The 20,377-nt window shown below is 48.4% G+C and overlaps 1 protein-coding gene across 9 annotated transcripts in view; it reads right to left on the minus strand.

The window, feature by feature from the left end:
- Positions 1-1,649: 1,649 nt before the first annotated feature.
- YOD1 (YOD1 deubiquitinase) overlaps positions 1,650-20,377 on the minus strand; it is a 30,948-nt gene continuing 12,220 nt past the window's right edge. The window contains exons 3-9 of one of the 9 annotated variants that reach the window (XM_086693753.1): positions 18,351-19,878; positions 17,478-17,735; positions 17,286-17,355; positions 12,371-12,566; positions 8,293-8,477; positions 5,660-5,837; positions 1,650-4,426 (exon numbers count right to left, since the gene is read on the minus strand). In XM_086693753.1, coding sequence (XP_086549879.1) covers positions 2,844-4,426; positions 5,660-5,837; positions 8,293-8,397 — 1,866 coding nt within the window. In that variant the 5' untranslated portion in view covers positions 8,398-8,477; positions 12,371-12,566; positions 17,286-17,355; positions 17,478-17,735; positions 18,351-19,878 and the 3' untranslated portion in view covers positions 1,650-2,843. Of the gene's footprint in view, positions 4,427-5,659; positions 5,838-8,292; positions 8,478-12,370; positions 12,567-13,592; positions 13,760-17,285; positions 17,356-17,477; positions 17,736-18,350; positions 19,879-20,377 lie in introns of those variants that run through there. The other 8 variants (XM_086693754.1, XM_086693756.1, XM_086693749.1 and 5 more) reach the window with 8 other exon arrangements.

A 20,377-nucleotide genomic window follows, 5' to 3' on the forward strand; every position in this document is an offset into this window, starting at 1 on the left:
TCCCACCTCCAGCTTTAACTCGTAACACCAAGTAGGGCCTGTTCGCCACTCATTCATCTGCTCTTTCTTCCGTGGAATTAACACCCACTTTTGCACACCTGTGCAACGTCAGGGTGCGGGGTGGCCTCTTCCAGGCCATACTTCCCACTATGGAGGGAAGCACCTACGAGGCGAGTGGGCCCATCCCGGGTAGCACACAGCCCTTCCACATCGGGTCGGAGTACAGGGCGCCCAGGGACGCACGTGAGTGGTGATTCAGAGGAGCAGCTGTCGACACACTTAAGGCACCTGTCCCACTGTGCCAGGCGGAGGCAAAGCCAGCTCCTGTATTTGGCAGATAGCTCATTCCTAGTAGCAGTAAGATCGCGGCAGGGTACGACAGAGTTACGAGGCCAAGCGGAAGGAGAACTGTCACATGGGTTTCTAAAATCAAATGAGTGGCCTTTACAAACGCCCATCCGACATCTTTCAAAAAGGGATAGAGGGAAAACAACAGCAGTGACCCCACTCTTACCTCCAGCTCAAGCTCGATGAAGACCAATCCTATATGGACGTCAGAGGGTAGATAAAATTCCTCAGGTGGCTCTAGGGCCAACTTCAGGATGGCAGATGTCCCCAGATGCGTTCCTTTGCCCCTCTTCAAAATGAGGACAGATGGGTTTGGGTTTTTCATCCTAGTACTTGGACCCCAAAGACCGTCCTAAGAGCAAGACGTGCCCTTGGAAGGGCGAGGACACGGGGAAGCCAGGAGGGAGTTGCGGGGAAAATGGGCACGTCACTAGATAAGGGTTCAGGGAGGGAAGGCAAGCTGTGTGTAACCATGTTTTGTTCGAGAGACGTCGCCTCTACCAGGGGTGAGGATGTAAGAGGAGGTACTCCTGGCCCACCTGTGTTGATGATCCTTGTGTTGATACAAAGGCCTCGGTTTCCTACCAAGTCTTACTTTATAGGTAGCACCAAGTGTCTCTATTCATTAGGAAAATTGAAAAAAATTAAGTGGTCATTCCCAGGTTGTCTTGAAATACACGTATGAGGCAGCTCAACCAAATATAGCATGTCAAACCAGTCCTCCAGGAAGGGCCCTCTCTCTTCAGAAGAGTCTGTAATAACGTTTGGCTTGGCCAGTTGTGGGAGTCCCTATCAGCTCCAACAGACCAGGTCTTTACCAGGGCCAGGAAGGCACCAAGGTTTTGGGTGTGTGCATGAGAGTATATACAGAAACTGTCACACCCACGTCCCACATACCATGACAGGGTGGAGCCATTTGTTGTCCTCACCTTAATCTTTTCATCATTTTTAGAAATACCATGCTTTGACAGTGCTGGGTCCCTAAGGACACAGTCCAGAAATTCTCAGCAGACCTCAAGGGCACCTTTCCAACAACAGTTCCCTTTATCTGCTCCTCCCATCTGGGGATCCTAGACTCCAACCACAGCCACGAATAATATTTATTTCCTTAGGGGAAGCAGGGGTCATGTCTAGCTGTGTCTAATTTCCAAGCCTGTATCCACAAGCCTACGACGCCTACTCATAGTACCTCCTTTTGGCATTTTCTCAAGCTGTACAAAGCGGTCAGGGAATTTGGATTAATAAATGAGTTACTATATTGCTACTTTCCGAAGACACAGTAGAAAAAACAACACTCAATATGGTCTTGAACAACATTTAATCTCTCTAGGCTTTGGGGTTGAGCCTTTGATGGTGACTCCTGATACACAGGGTGCTGTGTAGACGTACAGAAGCACTGCTTCAGGGAGGCAGCGTGCAGCATGGAATGAGGAGCCAGGGTCCCGGCTCTGTCACTGAATGGCAGAGTGACCGCAGATGACTCCCTTCCCTTCCCCAACAGCGTGGGTCACAAGAGTCTTGTCTCTAAGATTCCTCCCAGCTCTGATATTCTGTGAGTAACTAGCAGAGAATGTTTGGTGTTGCCTTCCCATAGAAACTGAAAAAAATCTATGCGCAGTAGCATAGGTAAGGCCTCAAACAGTTCTTTGGTATTTATAAAGTCTCTGGGCTCAGACCCCCACCTCACTGTTGGCCCGGCCCTGGGGTCAGTCACATGCAGGCTGAGAGTGGGAGCTGAAGAATAGGAATGTCCCCGGCAGGGGCCACCGCACGGTTTATTATTATAAATGCATCAAGCCCGTGGACAGGGGTCCATCCCAGTGGCTGTGTGCTGTGCGGTCACCCATCTTGCCTTCACAGGCCAACCAGAGCACTTCTGTTCTCAGTCAATGGACAGATTTAGCTACAGGGACGTGCCCTAACCTTGGGACCGGGGTGTCCAGAAGTCCAGAACCAAGGGACGAGCCAGTCCCCTTCCATGCAGGGATTCTGGGAGACCCACATTTCACATGACACTGCATTTGCCTAATGTCCCCAGCACATCCATTGTCTCAGCTGACCTTTTATTCCTCAGACTCAGCACCCCCCCCCTTCTCCCCTTAGTTCTGGCTGGGCTGAACCCTACCCAGTGGAAGAAAATCTCTAACACAAGCAGAACTCTGAGCAATGACTCCTTGTGTCATATAAATAGCTTCAATGATATATACAGCCTATAGTACATGGACACACACACACACACACACACACACACCCCGTCTTGTAGAAATCATCTTCAGGATGATTTGGGCAGGTACTCAGTGACACAACCGCTCTGAATATAAACACGCGCGTCCACTGGAATCCAGTCTCTTCCACCCCTTCGCCTCAGAGAGAGGTGCGCGCTGGAGAGAAGCCCACTTTGTCCGAGCCCCGGGCTGTTGGGTGGGAGAGGACCTGAGCCTCCTGTAAGGCAGAGGGTGAGACGGGGATGGCGGGGCCATGCTGGTGGCCAGTGACTACTCCTTCAACAGTCCCAGCTTCCTCAGAGCCTCCCTTCGGTGCTCATCCGGGACTCCTTTTGGGGAGATCTTGACACTGACACAGGGGGGTCGAGGCAGCTTGTCGCGGCTCTGTCCTTGGAAGGACAGGCGCTTGGTGCTCTGCTCCTGCTCCAGGTCAGCCAATTTGCCCACCTGGATCCCGGCGAAGTCCTTCCCTGTGCCCAGGGAGGCAGGCCGGGGCCTTGAGTTACGCAAGACGCTGGGAGACATCTTGTCCAAGAAGGAGCCCTTACCCAGAGAGGTGCTGGTTTGGGGACTGGGGTCTTTCTCGGCCGAGAGGTAGCTGCTCAGCCCCACACCCGAACGCTCCAGAGTGTTGGACTTGAAGCTCATCTGTCTCAGGCCAGGAACGTTGCTCTCCCGGAGAGTCAGCCCCGAGTCTGCCTTTGCCTGAGCCAGAGGACCACCTGCCCCGGGGGCTTTGGGGATAGGAATCGGCATGGATTTGGCAGCTGGAACCTTGCCTGCAGTGGGCTCCTGGGCAGGAATCAACCCCTTGTCCGGAGAAGAACCCTGAGCTGGAGTCGGAGCCGGAGGCTTCGCTGGAGAAGGTCCCCGAGTGGGAGCGGGAGCCGGAGCCTTCCCTCCGGCAGGCGCAGCGGCTGTGCCCTGAGCAGGCCGCGTCGGCTGAGCCGGGGCCGGGGCTGGAGTCGGAGCCTGGAAGGAGGCCTGGGCATGGGTCTCCTTGAATCGGGTGGAGCTGGTGCATTTACTTAAGTGGGGGCCAGGTTCATCCTGGTCCTGGGGGAGCCCCAGCTTCTCCAGGGCCTCCCGGCGCGCTTTCTTCTGCTCCTGCAGCGAGGAGGAGGCCAGGCCGGAGTCTCCCGCGGTGGCCTCGGAGTGGCGAGACAACCAGTGGTGGGGCTCGCTGTGCAAACTGCTTCGGCTGCTCTTGAGAACGATATTGGGTGGCAGCTTCCGGGGCTTGGGAGCTGTGAAGGGCGCTGGCCGGGCACTGGGGTCCCCCCCTGACGGGATGGGAGCATCTCTGGCTCTCGCGCTCTGCGATGACGCGGCGGGAGGAGGCTGAGGCTGCCCCGGCCCCCCTGTTGAGCCCTTCTCACTGGCTTTTTGGGACATGGCCGCTGAAGGAGTCTCCTTCCTCTCCTGGGGGCTGAGTGACGAATGGAGCCGGGGCGTATGGCTCTGCAGCCCTGGCCTGGGGACGCCCAGGCCGCCTTCCCCACGCTGCTCTGGCTGGCTGTCCTGAAAGGCCTCTGGTGGGGGGATGGGTACTGTGTCCAACCCAAGGGCAGGCGTCGGGGGGCCGGCCGGAGCCTGGCTGGGCTCACCGTTTTGGCCGGCCTGCTCTCTCTTGGGCTCTGGGACAAGCCCCTCAGGTTCCCCCGGGATGTGGCTATTCGTCTGAGTGGTGCTTTCCCCGGGGTTCCGCTTCCTGCCGATGTGGATATTTCTGGGGAGGCTATGGGAGCCAGACCTGAGGCCCAGGCCTTCGGGTTCAGGCAGATGGGGTGAGCTGGACTGAGTCCCTGTCCTTGGCTCCGGTCCTTGTGGGACGATCTTCTCCCCTGGATATCCTGTGAGGGCCCAGGAGAACGGGCAAAGAAGAGTGGACAGAGGTGAGAACCCTGCTGCCCCGGGGCAAAGCTAATACCTCCCGAACTCTGGTCTCCACTTAGCGGTGGGTATTGTTTTGGGTTGATTCTTTGCTCTTCAAGGAGCCGCCCTGTTGCATGGCTATCATTCACACTGACAGATCGATCTGAGCAGGTTCCCTTCAACCTAGGATTACTTTTTCACGACGGTTGGGGAAAGAGCAGCCTCACGTAACTCCAGGTCCTTGACTCGGGCTCCTTCTAAGCTTCTACAGAAGCACCAGGGTGGGGGAGAGATTCCCTCTAGCTATCTCGGGGCTCCCAAGCAACTGAGTCCAGCAGCAGAGAATAGCATGAACAGCGGATTTGCTCTTGATTCGACCAGACTTCTGCCTTCCTCCACCTTCACTTTCTATAAACACGTGAATGGCTCTGGAATGGCCACAGCCGTCCCCACAAGAGTGAGCGACATGGGCTCTTTCCTTCCAGCAGGTGCATTAGGCCCACGGACCAGGGAATCAGTCTCAGGGAGCAGTAAAGCCTTTGTCCCCAGTTACGCCTCTATCTCCATGGAGGTTCTAACACACTGTCAGTAAATATTTGCTAAACGAATAAATCAATGATTGCAATCCTGATAGCAGTGGGGCTGTCTTCGGGAGTAAAGTGCCCCCCTCACTCTGGGACATATGGCCCCAACCTCATGGCCACACTCATGTGCCATCCTGTCCCCCTTCTACTGAGCCTCAACACCACTGGCTTTCCACCCCCTCTCACAAGAGCCTCAAGGTGCCACCCACTGAAGTTCAGGGGGCCCTTCCCCCTTATCTCTTGCAGCCTCATCCTCCTGGAGCATCCAGATTAGCTCTCCAGACTCACTTCGTGTCCCCAGAGCAACCATCCACCCTTCCCTGAACCCCTCCCATGAACCTCTGCGGTCATGTCTCTTCAGCATTTCTGCGAGAGAATGAGAGCTAGTCAAACCCTTTTCCCTCCCAGGCCTCTGAGACTTCAGAGAAAGACAGAGGACGCCGGCTTGTCCTCAGTCTCTCTTCTGCGGGACATGGCTTATTTCTAGCCAGGGGCGTGGAGAGGAGTGCTATCGTTCCTTCTGCCAATGACCTTCAGAGGAGAGGGCAAACAGGGTGCAAAGCAGCCACAAGAATGTCCTGGCTTTCTGGGTTTGTTAGCGGTGCCACCCCAGATGGTCTCTCTTACCCTGAGGAGCAGGCTGGGTGACGGGCAGGGCTCGGGGGCCGCGGGGAGCTGTGTCCTGTTCAGACTCGTCAGTGGACAGTCCGCTGTCAGCCTCAGTGTCCAGTGAGCCGATGGTCTCCTCCAGGAAGAGCAGACACTCCTTCTCTTCTGCGGACAGGAAGTCGTAGCTGCCGTCACTCTGGAATGAGGCGTGGAGGACAGAGAGAGAGGGAGAGAGGGAGCTGTGAGAGGGAGCTCCACAGAAACTGGTGGGGCTGAGAACCACCCCGTGTCCGGAAGGAATGCTGAAGGGCTGGAAACCTTTCCAGGAGGCGACTCCGCAAGTTTGCGGGAGTTGTCTGTCTCCTGAGAAACCGCGGGCACCGGACGGCGAGGAGACTGGCGGCTGTGGGCCCACCAGCACCCAGTGCTGGGCAGGCAGATGGCAGCTGCCTTTTCCACCCAGTCCTGGGTGGGATGCTTAGGGGAACAGATCAGAAGCAGTCCCGGGTTCTGATTCCACTTCCTGTGTGTGACTGGCATAAGCATATCCCTCTACGTGTCTCCGATTTAGCTCCGAATTACATGGGTAACATAATGACTTGACCTTAAACTTCAATGGTATTAACTTGTCAGAGTACTTTTGCACACTCGATCTGGTATGTCAAGGACAGTATAAGGACAAACAAGAAACGCAGCCAGCCACTGGCTATCAGGCCAATGGCAACAGTGGTATGAGTAGCCACAGATAAATTTACCAAATAATTTACACTTGACTTTGAAATGCATTCCATACAGGATTTTTTTTTTCCTTTGTGTATTTACTTTCTTGATGGCATTTGGCTCTGGCTAACATTCAAATAAGTGTGCATTTCTTAAGCAAATATTAACTAGAGGCGGGTAGGGTGGAGAAACCGGACGGGTATGGGAGGAGGGGAAAGGAACTTAGTGTGAAATATCAAGTAGATATTAAAGTAAATAACCGTCATGATGAAAAAGCACACAGGGGTATTTGGGGAAAAGTGTTACGGCCCTTTTAAATGGTTGCTGCCCACGGTCAGCAAGGCCAGGAAGATCCATAGGATAGTTGCTCTCTAAAGTTGAAGGTTGAAGGGAAAACCAAAAGGGCAAATGGAAATGTAAGAAATTTGGCCTGAGTTCCCTCCTGGCATCTATCTCATCCCTCTTCCTAATATTTAAGATACTTCAGAGTTATATATTCTCCAGACCCACTCAGATGGCCAGGAAAGATTTGAGACAGCCCTAAAAATACCCTAGGAGATGGTTGTTGGAATAACCCCACCAGTTCCCCTGACTCCTTAAAGGGCCATCTGGCAGGCCGACCTGTCAAAGGAAGCTACAAATGTAGCCCGTGGAAGCCCTGAAGCCGATTCCAGGGGTTCCCTGAACAAAATCTTCTTTACGGCCCTCTTCTTCCCAAAATAGCTTTGCCAAAGATAAACCAACTCTGAATTTCTCCTTTGTGGAGGATTCACCTTGCAGATCTTTAATCCCTGCCACACTCTGTGTCCAGTGTTATGTAACTGCTCGTATTGGCCTCAGCCTAACAGAAACAGAAAGATGTCTCTGTGGTCCCACCATCTCAGGTCAACAAGAAATTATATACGGACTGCCCACGCTTTGGATTGTGTGTGTACGTGTGTGTGTGTGTGTGTGTGTGTGTGTGTGTGTGTGCGCTGCTTTCTCTACTCCATTTTCACATATCAAAACTCACTGGCTGTATTAAAAGTCCTTGACATTTGGTAGAGATCCTCAGCATCCTTAAATTTTCAAGTACCTCTGTAGGATATAGAGCAATAAAGTATACATTCTCAAGGGTTATTAGGTATGCAACGACACCAACAGCAAAGGAATGTTTCCATTTGGACGTAGGGCAGATTTACTCTTTTGCACCAGCCTTACAACAACCTTGACTTGAATTCATCCCCAGAAAAATTACAATTTGTTACCTGCCACTCACAAACAGTTAAACACGATGACTTTGGGCGATTCTGAATCGATGCTCCTGGATAAGGCTATTTCTTTTCTACTTAGAGGCGTGTGCTGAGTGTTTTGTGTTTCACATGCATCTCGTTAACCGCCACCCCCCTCCCCGAGGATTCGGTGTTTACCTTATATCCCACCTTAAAACGGAGGAGACTGAAGGTTACAGAAATTCAATAATTTGCCCAAGGCCATAGAGCTTATAGATCGAGAACTCAGACCGGCTTGGCTCCAGAACCCAGGCTCCTAATTACTCTGTCCTCTGTGATCTTGGTAAAAGATTGAAGGCACCCTGCTGGCTGCAGGGAGGCTTCAGGAATGTGAGTGCTATGGTGATCTACCCTCTGCTTTCCACCAGGACCTCAGATCACTGGCCCTTGCTCTCACCTCAACTTAGCCCCCCTCCCCCCCCCCCCCACCCACCCCGTGAATGAAAGCTGGGAGCAAGTCTCATCTCATTGCGCTTTGGGACTGTCCCACCCTTTCTCTCGAGAACCTGGGTGACTCAAAGGCAGAAATACCAACCGGTGTGATTCACTCTCTGACAAGGAAGATGAAAGCGAAGGAGCAGCCAGGCGGGCGGTGGGCAGGGCGGGGCGGGGGTGCAGACAGAAGCAGGGGCGGCGGGCTGCAGGGCGGAGAGTACGTACAGATCCAGAGCGGGTGGACACGGTGCTCATGATGCTGTCGCAGCTGCCGATGCGGGTCACGGGTTCCGAGCCAGGCCCCGCTGGCCACAGCTCGCTCCTGGGCATCGCCTGAAGCAAGGTGCAGGGGCGGTGAGAGGGGCTCCCAGAGGGGAAGTGAAGGGAAGTGAAGAATGTCCCAAGCCGGCCTGAAAAGACAAGAATCAAAGCCACGTGTGAGCCGAGCGGAGGCTCTCCGGGCCAGGCTCTGCCCAAGCCCCCGGGGCGCGGCGGCAGGGACACCAAGCAAGCAGAGAGCTGGAAGGGGCCGTGCACGGCGGTTCCCCACACCTCCCCGCCTGCGTGGAAGGACGCAGAAGCGGGCTCACACACATGCAGGAGGACGGGCTCAGCAGGTGCAGAAGCAGTCTAGCCAGAGAGGGAACTCCACACTTGTCTTAGGTGCTTTTTTTCTCTGCGTCGGGGAGCGTAGGCTACATTTCCAGGACCACAAGCAATAAATAGGAAGGGGTTCATAACGTGGGTTCTGGAGGAAGTCAGATCTGGATTCAAATCCCGCTTGCATTTACAGTTATGTGACTTGAGACAAATTACTCTTTGACTCGGTTTTTCTCATTAGGTAGGGTTAACGCAAGGATTACATGAGAACAGTTTGCACAGCTTAGTTGGAAGTAAATGCTCGATGAATAAAGGACTAACTGCTACTGTTCTTGTCATAAGAAAAAGACAAGGTCCTTCGAGGATCAAAGTAAACTGACGTAAGGGAACAAGAGTTTAGAAAAGAAGGGTTTGGGTTACGTGGGGGAGAAGGAATAGGGCCCTCAACGACACCAACCGCATAGGGTTGTCACGGACATATACTGAGATACTTCACGTAAAACACTGTGCAGTAACTGTTAGCTGCTCTCGTAGCCAATATCATCAACAGCTCCCGCCACCAGGGCCACCATCATCTCCGTGGTCTGGGAGCCTCCTACGTAATTCACACAGGTTGATACAAACCCAGTTTCCCTCTTGTGTACCACCCACTCTGAGGCTGCACTTATTTTCAGCAAGTTTCCCTAATCTTTGTCAAATAAACGAGAGAAATGGCCTGCGTAGCTTCCTCCCAACTCCAACTCATAGGGAAAAAGAGTTTCAAATTCACTCTGCCAATAGTAAGAGCAAAGGAAGGCGGTACCATTTTCCTTCTGAAAACCACAAAGTCTGGAAAGGCCAGATGGGGCTCTCCTATGTTGAAATAAAATTCTGGAAAAATTAAGTTTAAAAGCCAGTTCCAAGGTCAGATAGGGAGTTTGGAGAGAGCTAGGATTAGAATCTATATTTTTTCCTGTGACACCATTTTATATTTTCTATCACCTTTCCTACTCCCCACCCCTCTCCCCCTTTACTAAGTAAAATGTCATAGAAAAAAATGTGTTCAATTAGAGATCTTGGGACCCGGGGTTTGGATTCCAGGGAGGTTGTCTCTTTGGCCTCTACCCATAACTTCTTCCACTGCCAAGTCAGGTTTGGGCTGTGCTGGGTGAGTCAGCCACCAATGTTGTAGAGCTGACCAGCACAAGGCCGATTTGGGGGGAAGGTCTGCAAATGGGGCAGGTAGGGAGGGGCAGGACAACGGGGAAAGAAGAGGAAAAAATCCCAATGAGCCAGACACATGGAGTTCATAAGGGTCCAGAGCCTCTCAGGAGATAGGGTCAGGACCACAGGGGACAGACACACCAAAGGAGCCCAGTGATAAACCAGCATTGGGTAAGATAGCTCTTCAGTCTTCTTCGTGACGTTTCTTTCCCAATACCCAGAACCCCAAAGACAGAAACATGAGGAGTCACGTGGATGAAGTTCAGTCTCCTCAGCTATCCATTCCATTCATGACGGCTTAGATTCAGAGGATGCTAACTCATCCCTAACATTCTGTAGGGCTGAGGCCATTATAGCAAAAGAGATCCATTTCTCATAAGCTTAGGCACACAGAAGGCACTCGAAAAATGCTGGATGAATAAACTTGCCATCTGTTCTAGCATCTGTTGAGTTAAGCTGTTGGAAGACCACTTTTTTTGTTGTTGTTTTTGCTCTATTATTACAGACTCTTTCTTAAGTAGTTTATTTCCCTGAGAATATACGACTCAGTGGAATTTGGGCAATGCCTTCAGCTAAACTAACATTCATGAGCACCTAACAGGGATGGGGCAAGCAACACTTTATAAGACAAAGGCATTGCTTCCAAGCAGTCGGTGTAAATCCAAGGGTCTAGGTTTGGGCTCCAGTTTTATCAACATTGGAGCAATAAATATTAGTACTGTATTGATCACTGTAGTTAATATGATGTTCTCTGTGAACGGGTGACCAGATGATGCCTCTGCCTTTCAAAGACAATTACCACCCTGTTCTTCCAAGTACTCTTCAGACTTTATGATGGATTGCTAGCCTCTCCTTCCAGGGCAACCCATCACACTTTCATTTTGGAACTAAGGATAGCCTACAGTAGCTGGGAGGGAGAGAAACAATATGAATGGCACTGCTTCAAAAACAAAACAAAACAAAACAAAAACACGGTCTAGCTTACACTTTCAGATATGCCTATTAGATCTTCCAAATAGCCCGATAACTTAGGCAACATGCGGTATTTTCTTCTTTGACAGATGACAAATCTGGGTCTCTTTCTACTGGTGCCTCCTAAGGGAAGTAGCGAATGACCTACAACTGCATATACAGGGCAGCCTGTGGATCCCGGTCCCTCCAGAAGGCATCTCGGAGATGCCAAGAGGGCCACGTTGTACCTGAAGAAGGGCCATTGGCTTCCCCTGACTAAACACTAAAAGCCCTAAGATCACCTTTCTGATTTTACTTCACACCTGAAACCCTCTAAATTATCTGGTTCAGCTTTGTGCTTCCAGGCAAGCTTTCTGCCCCAACAACAGATGTTTCCAGAGTAAACACACGCCACCAAATGCCCCTGGAGATCGTGGCATCGGGCACTGCGTCATCACCGCAGAGGTGAATCTGAGCCTGAAAGCAAAGTCGGATGAGTGCCTGCATCCCGGCTCCGCACCTAGTTTTCTGATCCAAAGAATATGGACTGTAAGAGTCTTCTCTTCTTCTCCCCCTTCCACTCCCTCTCTCAGCGCTCTGGCCTGACCTGGATGCTGCATTTCTATCCACCAACTTTACAACCTTGAAACGTGGGGGCTCTTTCAGGGCAGCCATCGAAACTTGAGGTATTTCGACCTGATAAGAAGCCTGAGAAACAAGCAAAACGCTCAGGGTGAGAGTTTGGTATCTTTTGACCCTTGACCTCTTTGGGGGATCTGAGAAGAGGAGGAAATGGGTGAAGGACATATGCGCAGCCTATAGTCAGGGCCACTCAGGCAAAAGCGTGTTAAATATTAACTGCTCCACTGAAACCGGCCAAGTCTTGGAGGAGAGTAAATAAATAGCATTTGGAGTTCTGGCATGGGGCAGGGGCCGGGCTCCAGCCCCATTCCTGTTTGGCTTCTCTGTACCTTCTAAACAGACCCAAGGCCCCCTTGTCACCCTCCTCCCGTGAGCCCAGCTCCGTATCCTCCAAGAGCTCAACCTCTCTCCCCACTGGTCAAAGAGATTTCCTATTTCTTTTTTTTTTTTAATTATTTTTTAACGTTTATTTATTTTTGAGAGAGGGAGAGAGACAGAGCGTGAGTGGGGGGGGGGGGGCAGAGAAAGAGGGAGACACAGAATCGGAAGCAGGCTCAGAGCCCGACGCAGGGCTTGAACTCACAGACTGTGAGATCATGACCTGAGCCGAAGTCGGACGCTTAACCGATGGAGCCACCCAGGCGCCCCAAGATTACCTATTTCTTTCAGAACAAGTATCTCTCCTTTTTGCCGACTATCCAGAAATATGCCTTGGGCTGAGGAACATCCTAAGAAAAACACCAGGAAGGACTAAAAGCTGCCCTGTGTGTACGTCCTTCTCCGTGAGCACATGGGCAAGTTTCCGAGTGTGTTTAGTCAACGCTAGAATCTCCTATTTCACAGATGGGTTTCAGGAAAAGGTGGGTCGAAATATCTTCTGCACAGAAGAGCTCTGTCTGACACTTACAGGCTATCTTGTCACCGACAAGTTCACCATCTGCGGCAGCCCTCGGTCAATGAGTTTGGGGGGCTGGTCCTGCGGTGTGGGCTAAGCTGAAACCAAGCGCCGGTTGCCAGGACTGGAAACCCACTATATTTGCTCAGGGCTTGTATGTGCCAGGCCCTGGGAGCCTGGTGCTGGGGTCTCCCCACTTTGCTCTTTCCTGCAGCAAGAGGAAAAGAGGCAAAGTTAGGGACCAGGACGTTAGCCCCCTCCCCTCCCCAAGGTGGATAAAGCTACTCTGAACTGACTTCTACAGGTGAGCCTGCCACACAGACTGTCACCTGAAGGAGGACCACCGTAGGGGTCTGGCTCTTCTTTGTGGACTCAGCCACACTACTCTGGCCTGAGCCCCCCGGAGAACTCCCGCCCAACTTGAGGTACTACTGTGAAATATTATTAATGTGGGTGAGGCCCCGGCACAGCGGGTGAGGAGCTTTGTGTTTGTCAGTCTCTGTGTCTAACAGCAGGCAAAGTCGGAAAATTGAGTCGAATCCAAAGAGACTCCGTTTTGCAACCAGGTTATTCATGGGTTTTCCAAAGGCGAACTGGTAGTCCGAGGTGGAGTTTTCCCAGCCTCACATCCCCTTACACACAGCCGAACGCAGCTCACGCCTTTACACACGTCCACAGAGAGGTCCATTACCACGCTACCATTATTGCACACACACACACACACACACACACACACACACACACACACAGCACCCTTTATTGAATTATAGACACTGAGTTGATAGAACCATGGGCAAATTTCCTGTTATAAAGGCAACGGAGAAACCATGGCACTCTTCTCCCCTGGGTGATCCCCCATTTTGACTCCCTGTGCTCCCAACTATTCCTTTCCAAAATCACAGCTCAATTTCAGTTGGTCAGAGATGGAAATCTGCAAAACAAACCCATTTTATTTCCTTGTCGTCTGCAAAATATGCTTATCCAACCTAAACAGGCAGATGGAAACAAAAAAAAAAAAAATGCATCCGAGCCCTGGTCTCTCCCAAAAACAGTCCCATCTGCAGAAGCTACCAGCCTACTGTGATTGCAGAGTGGGCTCAGAGTGTTAAGGAACAGAGAGGGAAGCCCCCTAGCTTCCTTTATACAGGGTTCCGCACATCCTGTGGCCCTGACTTCCCACGAAGCACCCCTTCTTGCTGCAGAATAAGCAATAGTTGGTTAGTGATTAACTCACCTTCACTGGAGGAGGGGCTGAAGAGAAGAAAGGAAGACCCTTTTATTTCAAAGGGCAGAGACGGAGACAGAGACTGCCTCCCCTGCCTTCCACTGTTTTCTTCTTTTGACCTCCTCCAGACTTACCTGGACAGGTAAATGCTTCATCAGTGCTACCCCACCCCACCCTGCCACTGACTCACAGCCAATCACAGCAGCTTTCCCTCCCTACTTCTCATTCCAGCTGTTTCGGGAGGGAGGGTGTGGGAGGGGAATGGGCGGGACGCTCCCCCCCTTCCCTCTGCTCCGTAGCCAATCATCTCTTGCCCTCCCCTTCCCCGGTTAGAGCCAATAAAGAGCCCTTTAAAAAAAAGGGGGGGAGGAAGAAAAAGAAAAAGAAATAGGAGGGCTGGAAGGAGAAGACTCCTTTGGGCTGAGACTGGAAGAGGAGAGTTGGCCGGGAGGGAGTAGGCAAAAGATACTATTTTAAAATTTGACTGTAAAGAAACACAGACAGGCGGTATGCTTTTCTATGTCTGTTTGAAACTTGGTTTTCTATCTAGAGCTGCCTTCCTTCACTGGCGGGGCAAGTATTCCCCTGAATTCTCCAAGTTAAGATCCACTGTGGCCAGTTTTGTTAGTAGCTTTTCTAGTTGTTCGCAAACACTTTTGCTCTCAAGCCTTTTCCTAGCAGCTCTTACTACTAGTCCCTGTCCTCAGGACTGCTGGAAAAGGTGACTGAGCCCAGGGGTGCTGGAGCTGAGACACCCTTGCCCCACTGTTTGGCAATGAGCTTCTTGACCTCATTTATTTCTGGGGGGCGTGAAGCCGTTTTCTCTCCCAAGGGGGTCCCTTTCCTGAGGAAAAAGTGACTGGATGGCCTCAAAGGAGGGAACATGCATGCTGTCATTTGGGTCTCTGATCTCTTTTGGCTGTGCCTGAAAGGTGGCAATGAATATTAAGAAATGAAAACAAAACAGGCTGCCAGCCAGCTTAGCAACCTGTCTCCTTCCATAGGCAGATTCCTTGCATCTGCTGTTAAAACAACCTGAGGAGAATAGGGAGATGGGAGTAGGTGGAAGAAATCACGGCTTTCAGGAAAAAACTTCCCCCCCAGGTATGGAGGCCACTTTTACCAGAAAGGACTTTTTTTTTTTTGCCTGGAAGCTGGTTTTTCCTGGATATAGGCCATCCTTGATGCCAAAAGGGCAGGGAGAAAAATTAAAATCAATGAACGTAATGATCGCCAACATTTATTGAGCAATTGCTGTGTACTAGGGATTATGCTGTGCTACGTGTGTTCGTGCATTATTCCATGCAACCTTTATTTCAACTTCGAAAAAGTAGGCGCTATTAGTATCCAAATTTTACAGGGAGGTTAAATAACTTGCACAAGATCATGTAGCCAGGAGGCAGCAGAGCGGGGATTTCAATTCAGGCATTACGACGCCAAGCTTGCCATGCCTCAGTATAATGCTAGTCAGCCTCCGTTTTGGACAAATTCCCAAGTGGGAAACGCGAAATACACAGATAATTTGCAGGTCTAATTCTAACAATTAGATTAAAGCTTTCCCATCTCATTTCTGTCTTGTAGCCATTCACACCTTTTATTAAAAAGATGACACATGGCTTTCATCTTTTCTCTTCCTGTAATCATGGTTGGGTAGGAAATAAGAAGTACAGGGGCCAAGAGAGAGGAGAAATGGGGCAGGACTAGTCGAGGAGGAAGGAGGACCGAGGAAGCCTGGGATAACCAATACACTATCACAACTGAACGAGCTGACTGAGCATTTAAGGGTGATGACCTCTCTTTATGGTGTGTCACGTAAACATGTATGATGTCACAGGAGTAACCAAACAGGAAAGGCAGCTGCACATCAGGGGTTCAGTGCAACGAGAGTCACACCCATGGATGGAATCGCTGAAGTTGACCCAGCTTCATACGTGTGTGATTTGAACATTTGCTAGAAAAATGAATTTGACTTATGAGCATTAACTTCAAAGATGATAGCAGGCACCATCTCGCTTGTGAACAGTTTTTCAGTTTATAATAAAATTAGTATTTGGGGCACCTGGGTGGCTCCGTCGGTTGAGCGTCCGACTTCGGCTCAGGTCATGATCTCGCGGTCTGTGAGTTCGAGCCCCAGCGTCGGGCTCTGGGCTGACGGCTCAGAGCCTGGAGCCTGCTTCGGATTCTGTGTCTCCCTCTCTCTGACCCTCCCCCGCTCATGCTCCATCTCTCTCTCTCTCTCTGTCAAAAATAAATAAAACATTAAAAAAAATTTTTTAATTAGTGTAATTAGGAAGGACTCATCTTTTCACAGGTAGAAGTAGGAACATAGATAAAATGATTGTTCTGTTCCTCTCTCTTTCCTTTTAGACATGTCTTCTTGAAAATTATGAAATATTTCCAATACCTTGGCATGACAAACACCATTGTACCAACACCCAGTTCAAGAAATAGAATGTTATAGTTGAAGTTACTTACATACTTTGCCCCTCCCTTTCCTCCTACCTCCTCAAAACACACATATGCCCCTGCTGAAATGAACTGCTGTCCTGAATTTGGTATTCCTTATTCTCTCTATCTTTAAGTGTCTTACCCTGGAATTTTTTTGGTTTGCTTTCTTTGGTTTTGCTTGGAAAAATATCAAGTCTCTAAAGGTTCCAAGAGAGTTGGAAAGGAGGCCTGGACTAGGGGAAAGAGAGTCCTTCAAAATCAGAAACACTTGAAAGACTAAGGCTATGTAGTTGATGTAGGTCATCATTTGAGGAGGAAAGTGTGTAGTTGTTTCTTGTTGAAAAGCAATTGGATTCCTATTTGATGACCTGACCGTGAAATCTAATTACAGCCCAGTTCACCTGACTCATCCATCCTGTATGCTGTTGTGGTGTGCTCATCTCCTTGACTGATACAGGCTAGTTTATGGTTTCCTTTCTCGGTACAACTTCCTACTGAAAGATCTAATTTCCCCTAGACAAGTGCATTTTTCCTACACACACACACACACACACACACACACACACGCATGCACACACACACACGCATGCACACACACACACACACACGCATGCACACACACACACACACACACACACACTAATTCAAAACCAAAAGTTACCACAGTCATTGGTTAATCTTTCCTCTTTGGGCCCCTTATAAAGTTGAACTCTGCACAATAGCTGTGGATGTCCTTTCTAACCATTCATGATACTTATTCGTTCACATTATAGTCACATCCTGTCAGTGTCTTCCTTTTCCTCTCGAAAGGAATAATGAAGTTACTTTGAACATGTATTACCACCATCCTTAAGAGACACAGGGTACCCACTATATTCATGATATTGAGCATGATACTGTATACTGGGTCTCCGAGTGCTTTCCCAACATATCAGGGAGAGGGAAGCTTTTATTCCTCAAGTAGTAGCAAGAGTTTGCTTTAAAGAGAAAACGGCTGGGGAGAGGTTCAGATGCAGGTGATTATAATTTGGCTATAAGACCAAATTGGAATTGATAGGCCATATTAAGACATCAAATAGATCACCCAGTTCTCACCAAAGTGGTATTAGTGTTAAGCCTAAAATGATTAGAGGGGAACTAAAGGGTGTAATTAAGTGGGTTTGGACGAAGAAATTCTGAAATTAATCATTAAGTAATACTTAGGGGTAGATTTGTTTTTCTTTTTTGAGATCAGTGTCTCTTTGGCCCACCAACTATGGAAATTAGGAGGATTCGGCAGTCCTTTTCCTTCCAGTGCTAATGAAAGTTTGAGGGCTGAAGTCACCTATTAGGATCAGAGAGTGTCAAATCTTAACATGTTCAAAATTGAGCTCATCTTGCTCTCCGTGCCCCCACCAACATGTCCTCTCTCCCCTTTCCCCATGCCAGCTAATTGCATCACCATACCTATTCTCACCCAGGCTCCGTGCTTCATAGCAATCCTCCCTTGTCTCCTGTGAGATCATTGCTGCTCTTCTTCCTCTCTATTCAGCTTCAGGACTGCACAAGTTATAGGGTTGTGGACCACTGAAGATGTGAAGAGACGACAGGAATGTCTTGTTTCACATATTCCATTTTACAGGTGGGTTTATAGATTATGTGGGTGGTTGATCGTCTCAATTCTTGGCTGCAAGTTCATAGTGCTCAGGATTAAATTCAAAGACCCTATGTGACATAGAAAGACCTTCGTGAGCAGGCCCTACGTGCTTCTTCCTGTCACATAGTCATCTATATTGTTTATTACAGTCAATCTAATATTTCTGAAACTGCCATGCATTCATGCTTCTGAGACTTTTGCACATGTTGTACCCTCTGCTTGGACCCATTCCCATGATGTCCTCCTGGCTTAGTCTTATTTTTCCTTCAAGATTCAACTCAAGTACCATCTTCTTTTGGAATGGGATGTTAGGTGCTGCTTCACTGTAATCTGATGCAGAGCGTACATCTCTGAATTAAACCCACTAGGGTGTAACTGTCCTCTTTCTCACCCTGTAAAATTTGAATTCATGAAGAACATCGAATATTTCTGTGTATAACTCTTCTATTGTCTTACTTATAGTAGTTATATATTAATGCCAAACTGATGATGAACTTTTTGGCAACTGAAGTGCTTTACTTAAGAAAAATGTCCTAAATTTTAAACTTCCTTTTTTTTTTTTTTGAGATCGTATTGATGGATAACTCATCTATTGCCACGATTTTGCTTATTATTTTTTTCTAAATCTTATCTTTTGACATCCTGTTACACTGTGCCTTCCCGTTCCCATCACAATTACAAACCTGCTTTCCTTTGTACTCATTTTCTTCTTCTCTCTTGGGACGACAAAGAAAATGTTTTTCCAATAAAACCCCACCGTCCGCATATGCTCTGGATCACATCTCATAGACTCTCTACCTTTGCAGTCCTCTCTCTTACATCATCTTTTTGACCTTTCTACTAAAATAATGCCCATCAGCATTCAAATATATGACACTTAGGTGTCTCTGGAGCCAAAATGTCTGATTTGATTCTCTGCTTCTGCATGTAAATAAAATGCTATTGACAGGTGGGCTCTGAGATATGCTATGTTTACTTTTCCATTTCCATTTATCTTTTTTGTCCATCTACTCTTTCCCACTGTGTAAATCTCCTCTCAATACATTCAGAGGTAGCAGTAGTTTCATCCTGGAGAAACATTTTCCAGAACATTCTGATTTGCTTCCATCTGGATATGTTGTTATCTAGTCTGTTGCATGGCTGTCATTTTCATATGTGTCTTCATCGTCCTACTGGGAAAAGTCCTTTCACCTCTTTCTTGTTGGGTTACTTGAATCTCACATCTTCCTCTTTCCTGAGTTAGCTCTCTCAGTTTGATAAAACACATTCTCTAGTCGTTTCCCAAGAAAGAGTGCATAAGATCTTACATGTCTGAAGTACTGCTATTCTAGCCTCTCATTTGATTGTCAGGGTATAGAATTCTAGATTAGTATTTGATAGATTTTGGTGCTGCTGTTGCAAAGCCCAAAGTATCTATGATTCTAAATCTAAGGCTTTCTCTTTGTTTCCAGTATTCTGAATTTTCATAATGATGTGTGTTGGAGTGAATCTATACTCTGGGTACTCAGTAAATCCAATCTGGAAACTCATGACATTCAGTTCTGGGATATTTTTTTTTGAATTATTTCTTTGATGAATTCCTATCATCCACTTTCTCTCTCTCTCTCTCTGTTGTTTCTTTTTGGAACTTATATAATTTGGATGTTATTGGATACCCTCCTGGACCTCAACTTCTGTTTTGTTTTGCTACTGAGAGATTTTTAAAATTTATTTACAACTTCCTATTGCATTTTCTTTTTGCTATTGTATTTTTAACTTCCAATAATTATTGTTTGTTCTCTGAATTTTTATTACATTTCTTCCAGTTTCATTGATGCAGAGTCTTATTACTTTAAGAACATATATAGTGTTAGTGTTTTTCTGCCTCTATAGAATGTTTTCTCCAAGTTACTTTTTTTTTTTCCTATTTGTTTTGGCTTTTCTGTTTCTTATTAAAGAATATTTTCACATGTCCGATGATTCTTGGCTATCCACTCAAATTCAACAATTTGTCAACAAAAAGATACATTTGAAGCTGTGGCTGGGGCTGGTTGACCATGGACTTCGCTACAGAGCAATCTCATAGGGCCATTTGATTGGAAAATCTCTGATGCCTGTATCTTTACTCTTTTTTGATGGCCTGATTGAAATCCTCAGAGCAGATCCTTCAGAGAAGAGTTTTCCAAAATCCTTCTTGAAGGGCACAGTTCTGGCAGCTAGCGTTCTTGGAGCCTATGGCAGAGGAAGGTTGTTGCTCTCAGCATTTCGTATGTAAAAACAACACTTCATCCCCTTAGTTTTAGTACAGAGAAACCCTATTTTACCCTCTCCTGAGAGGGGATGTAGCAAGTTCTTAGTTGCTCTGAGTGGGAGAGAAGATCTGAGAGGTCTTAACTGTTTCTTAACCAGACTCTTCACCCACCTTCCTGATTTTTTTCCCACCGCTGTCTCCAGGGTTACTAATGCCACCAATTCTTGAATTTTTGAGGGCCGGGGGACTCCATGGTAAAAATAGGGTTGCTAGCTTAGGGTCAGCTCTTTCAAATCTGCTAGGTCAGTTACCATTCATCCAACTGCTGGCTAGCTTCCAAAATTTTGTTGCTATTGTTTATCCCACCATCTCTTTGTCCTTCAGACTTTATGCCTTTCAATAAATCTTAATAATAACTATGCATCTCAGAATTGCTGTGAAGATTATGTAAGCTAACATACGAAAAAGGCTCACAACGTT

This window comes from Puma concolor, chromosome E4, assembly GCF_028749965.1.
Source record: "Puma concolor isolate L17-30 chromosome E4, mPumCon1.1.hap2, whole genome shotgun sequence".
In the NCBI taxonomy this organism is placed as follows: domain Eukaryota; kingdom Metazoa; phylum Chordata; class Mammalia; order Carnivora; family Felidae; genus Puma; species Puma concolor.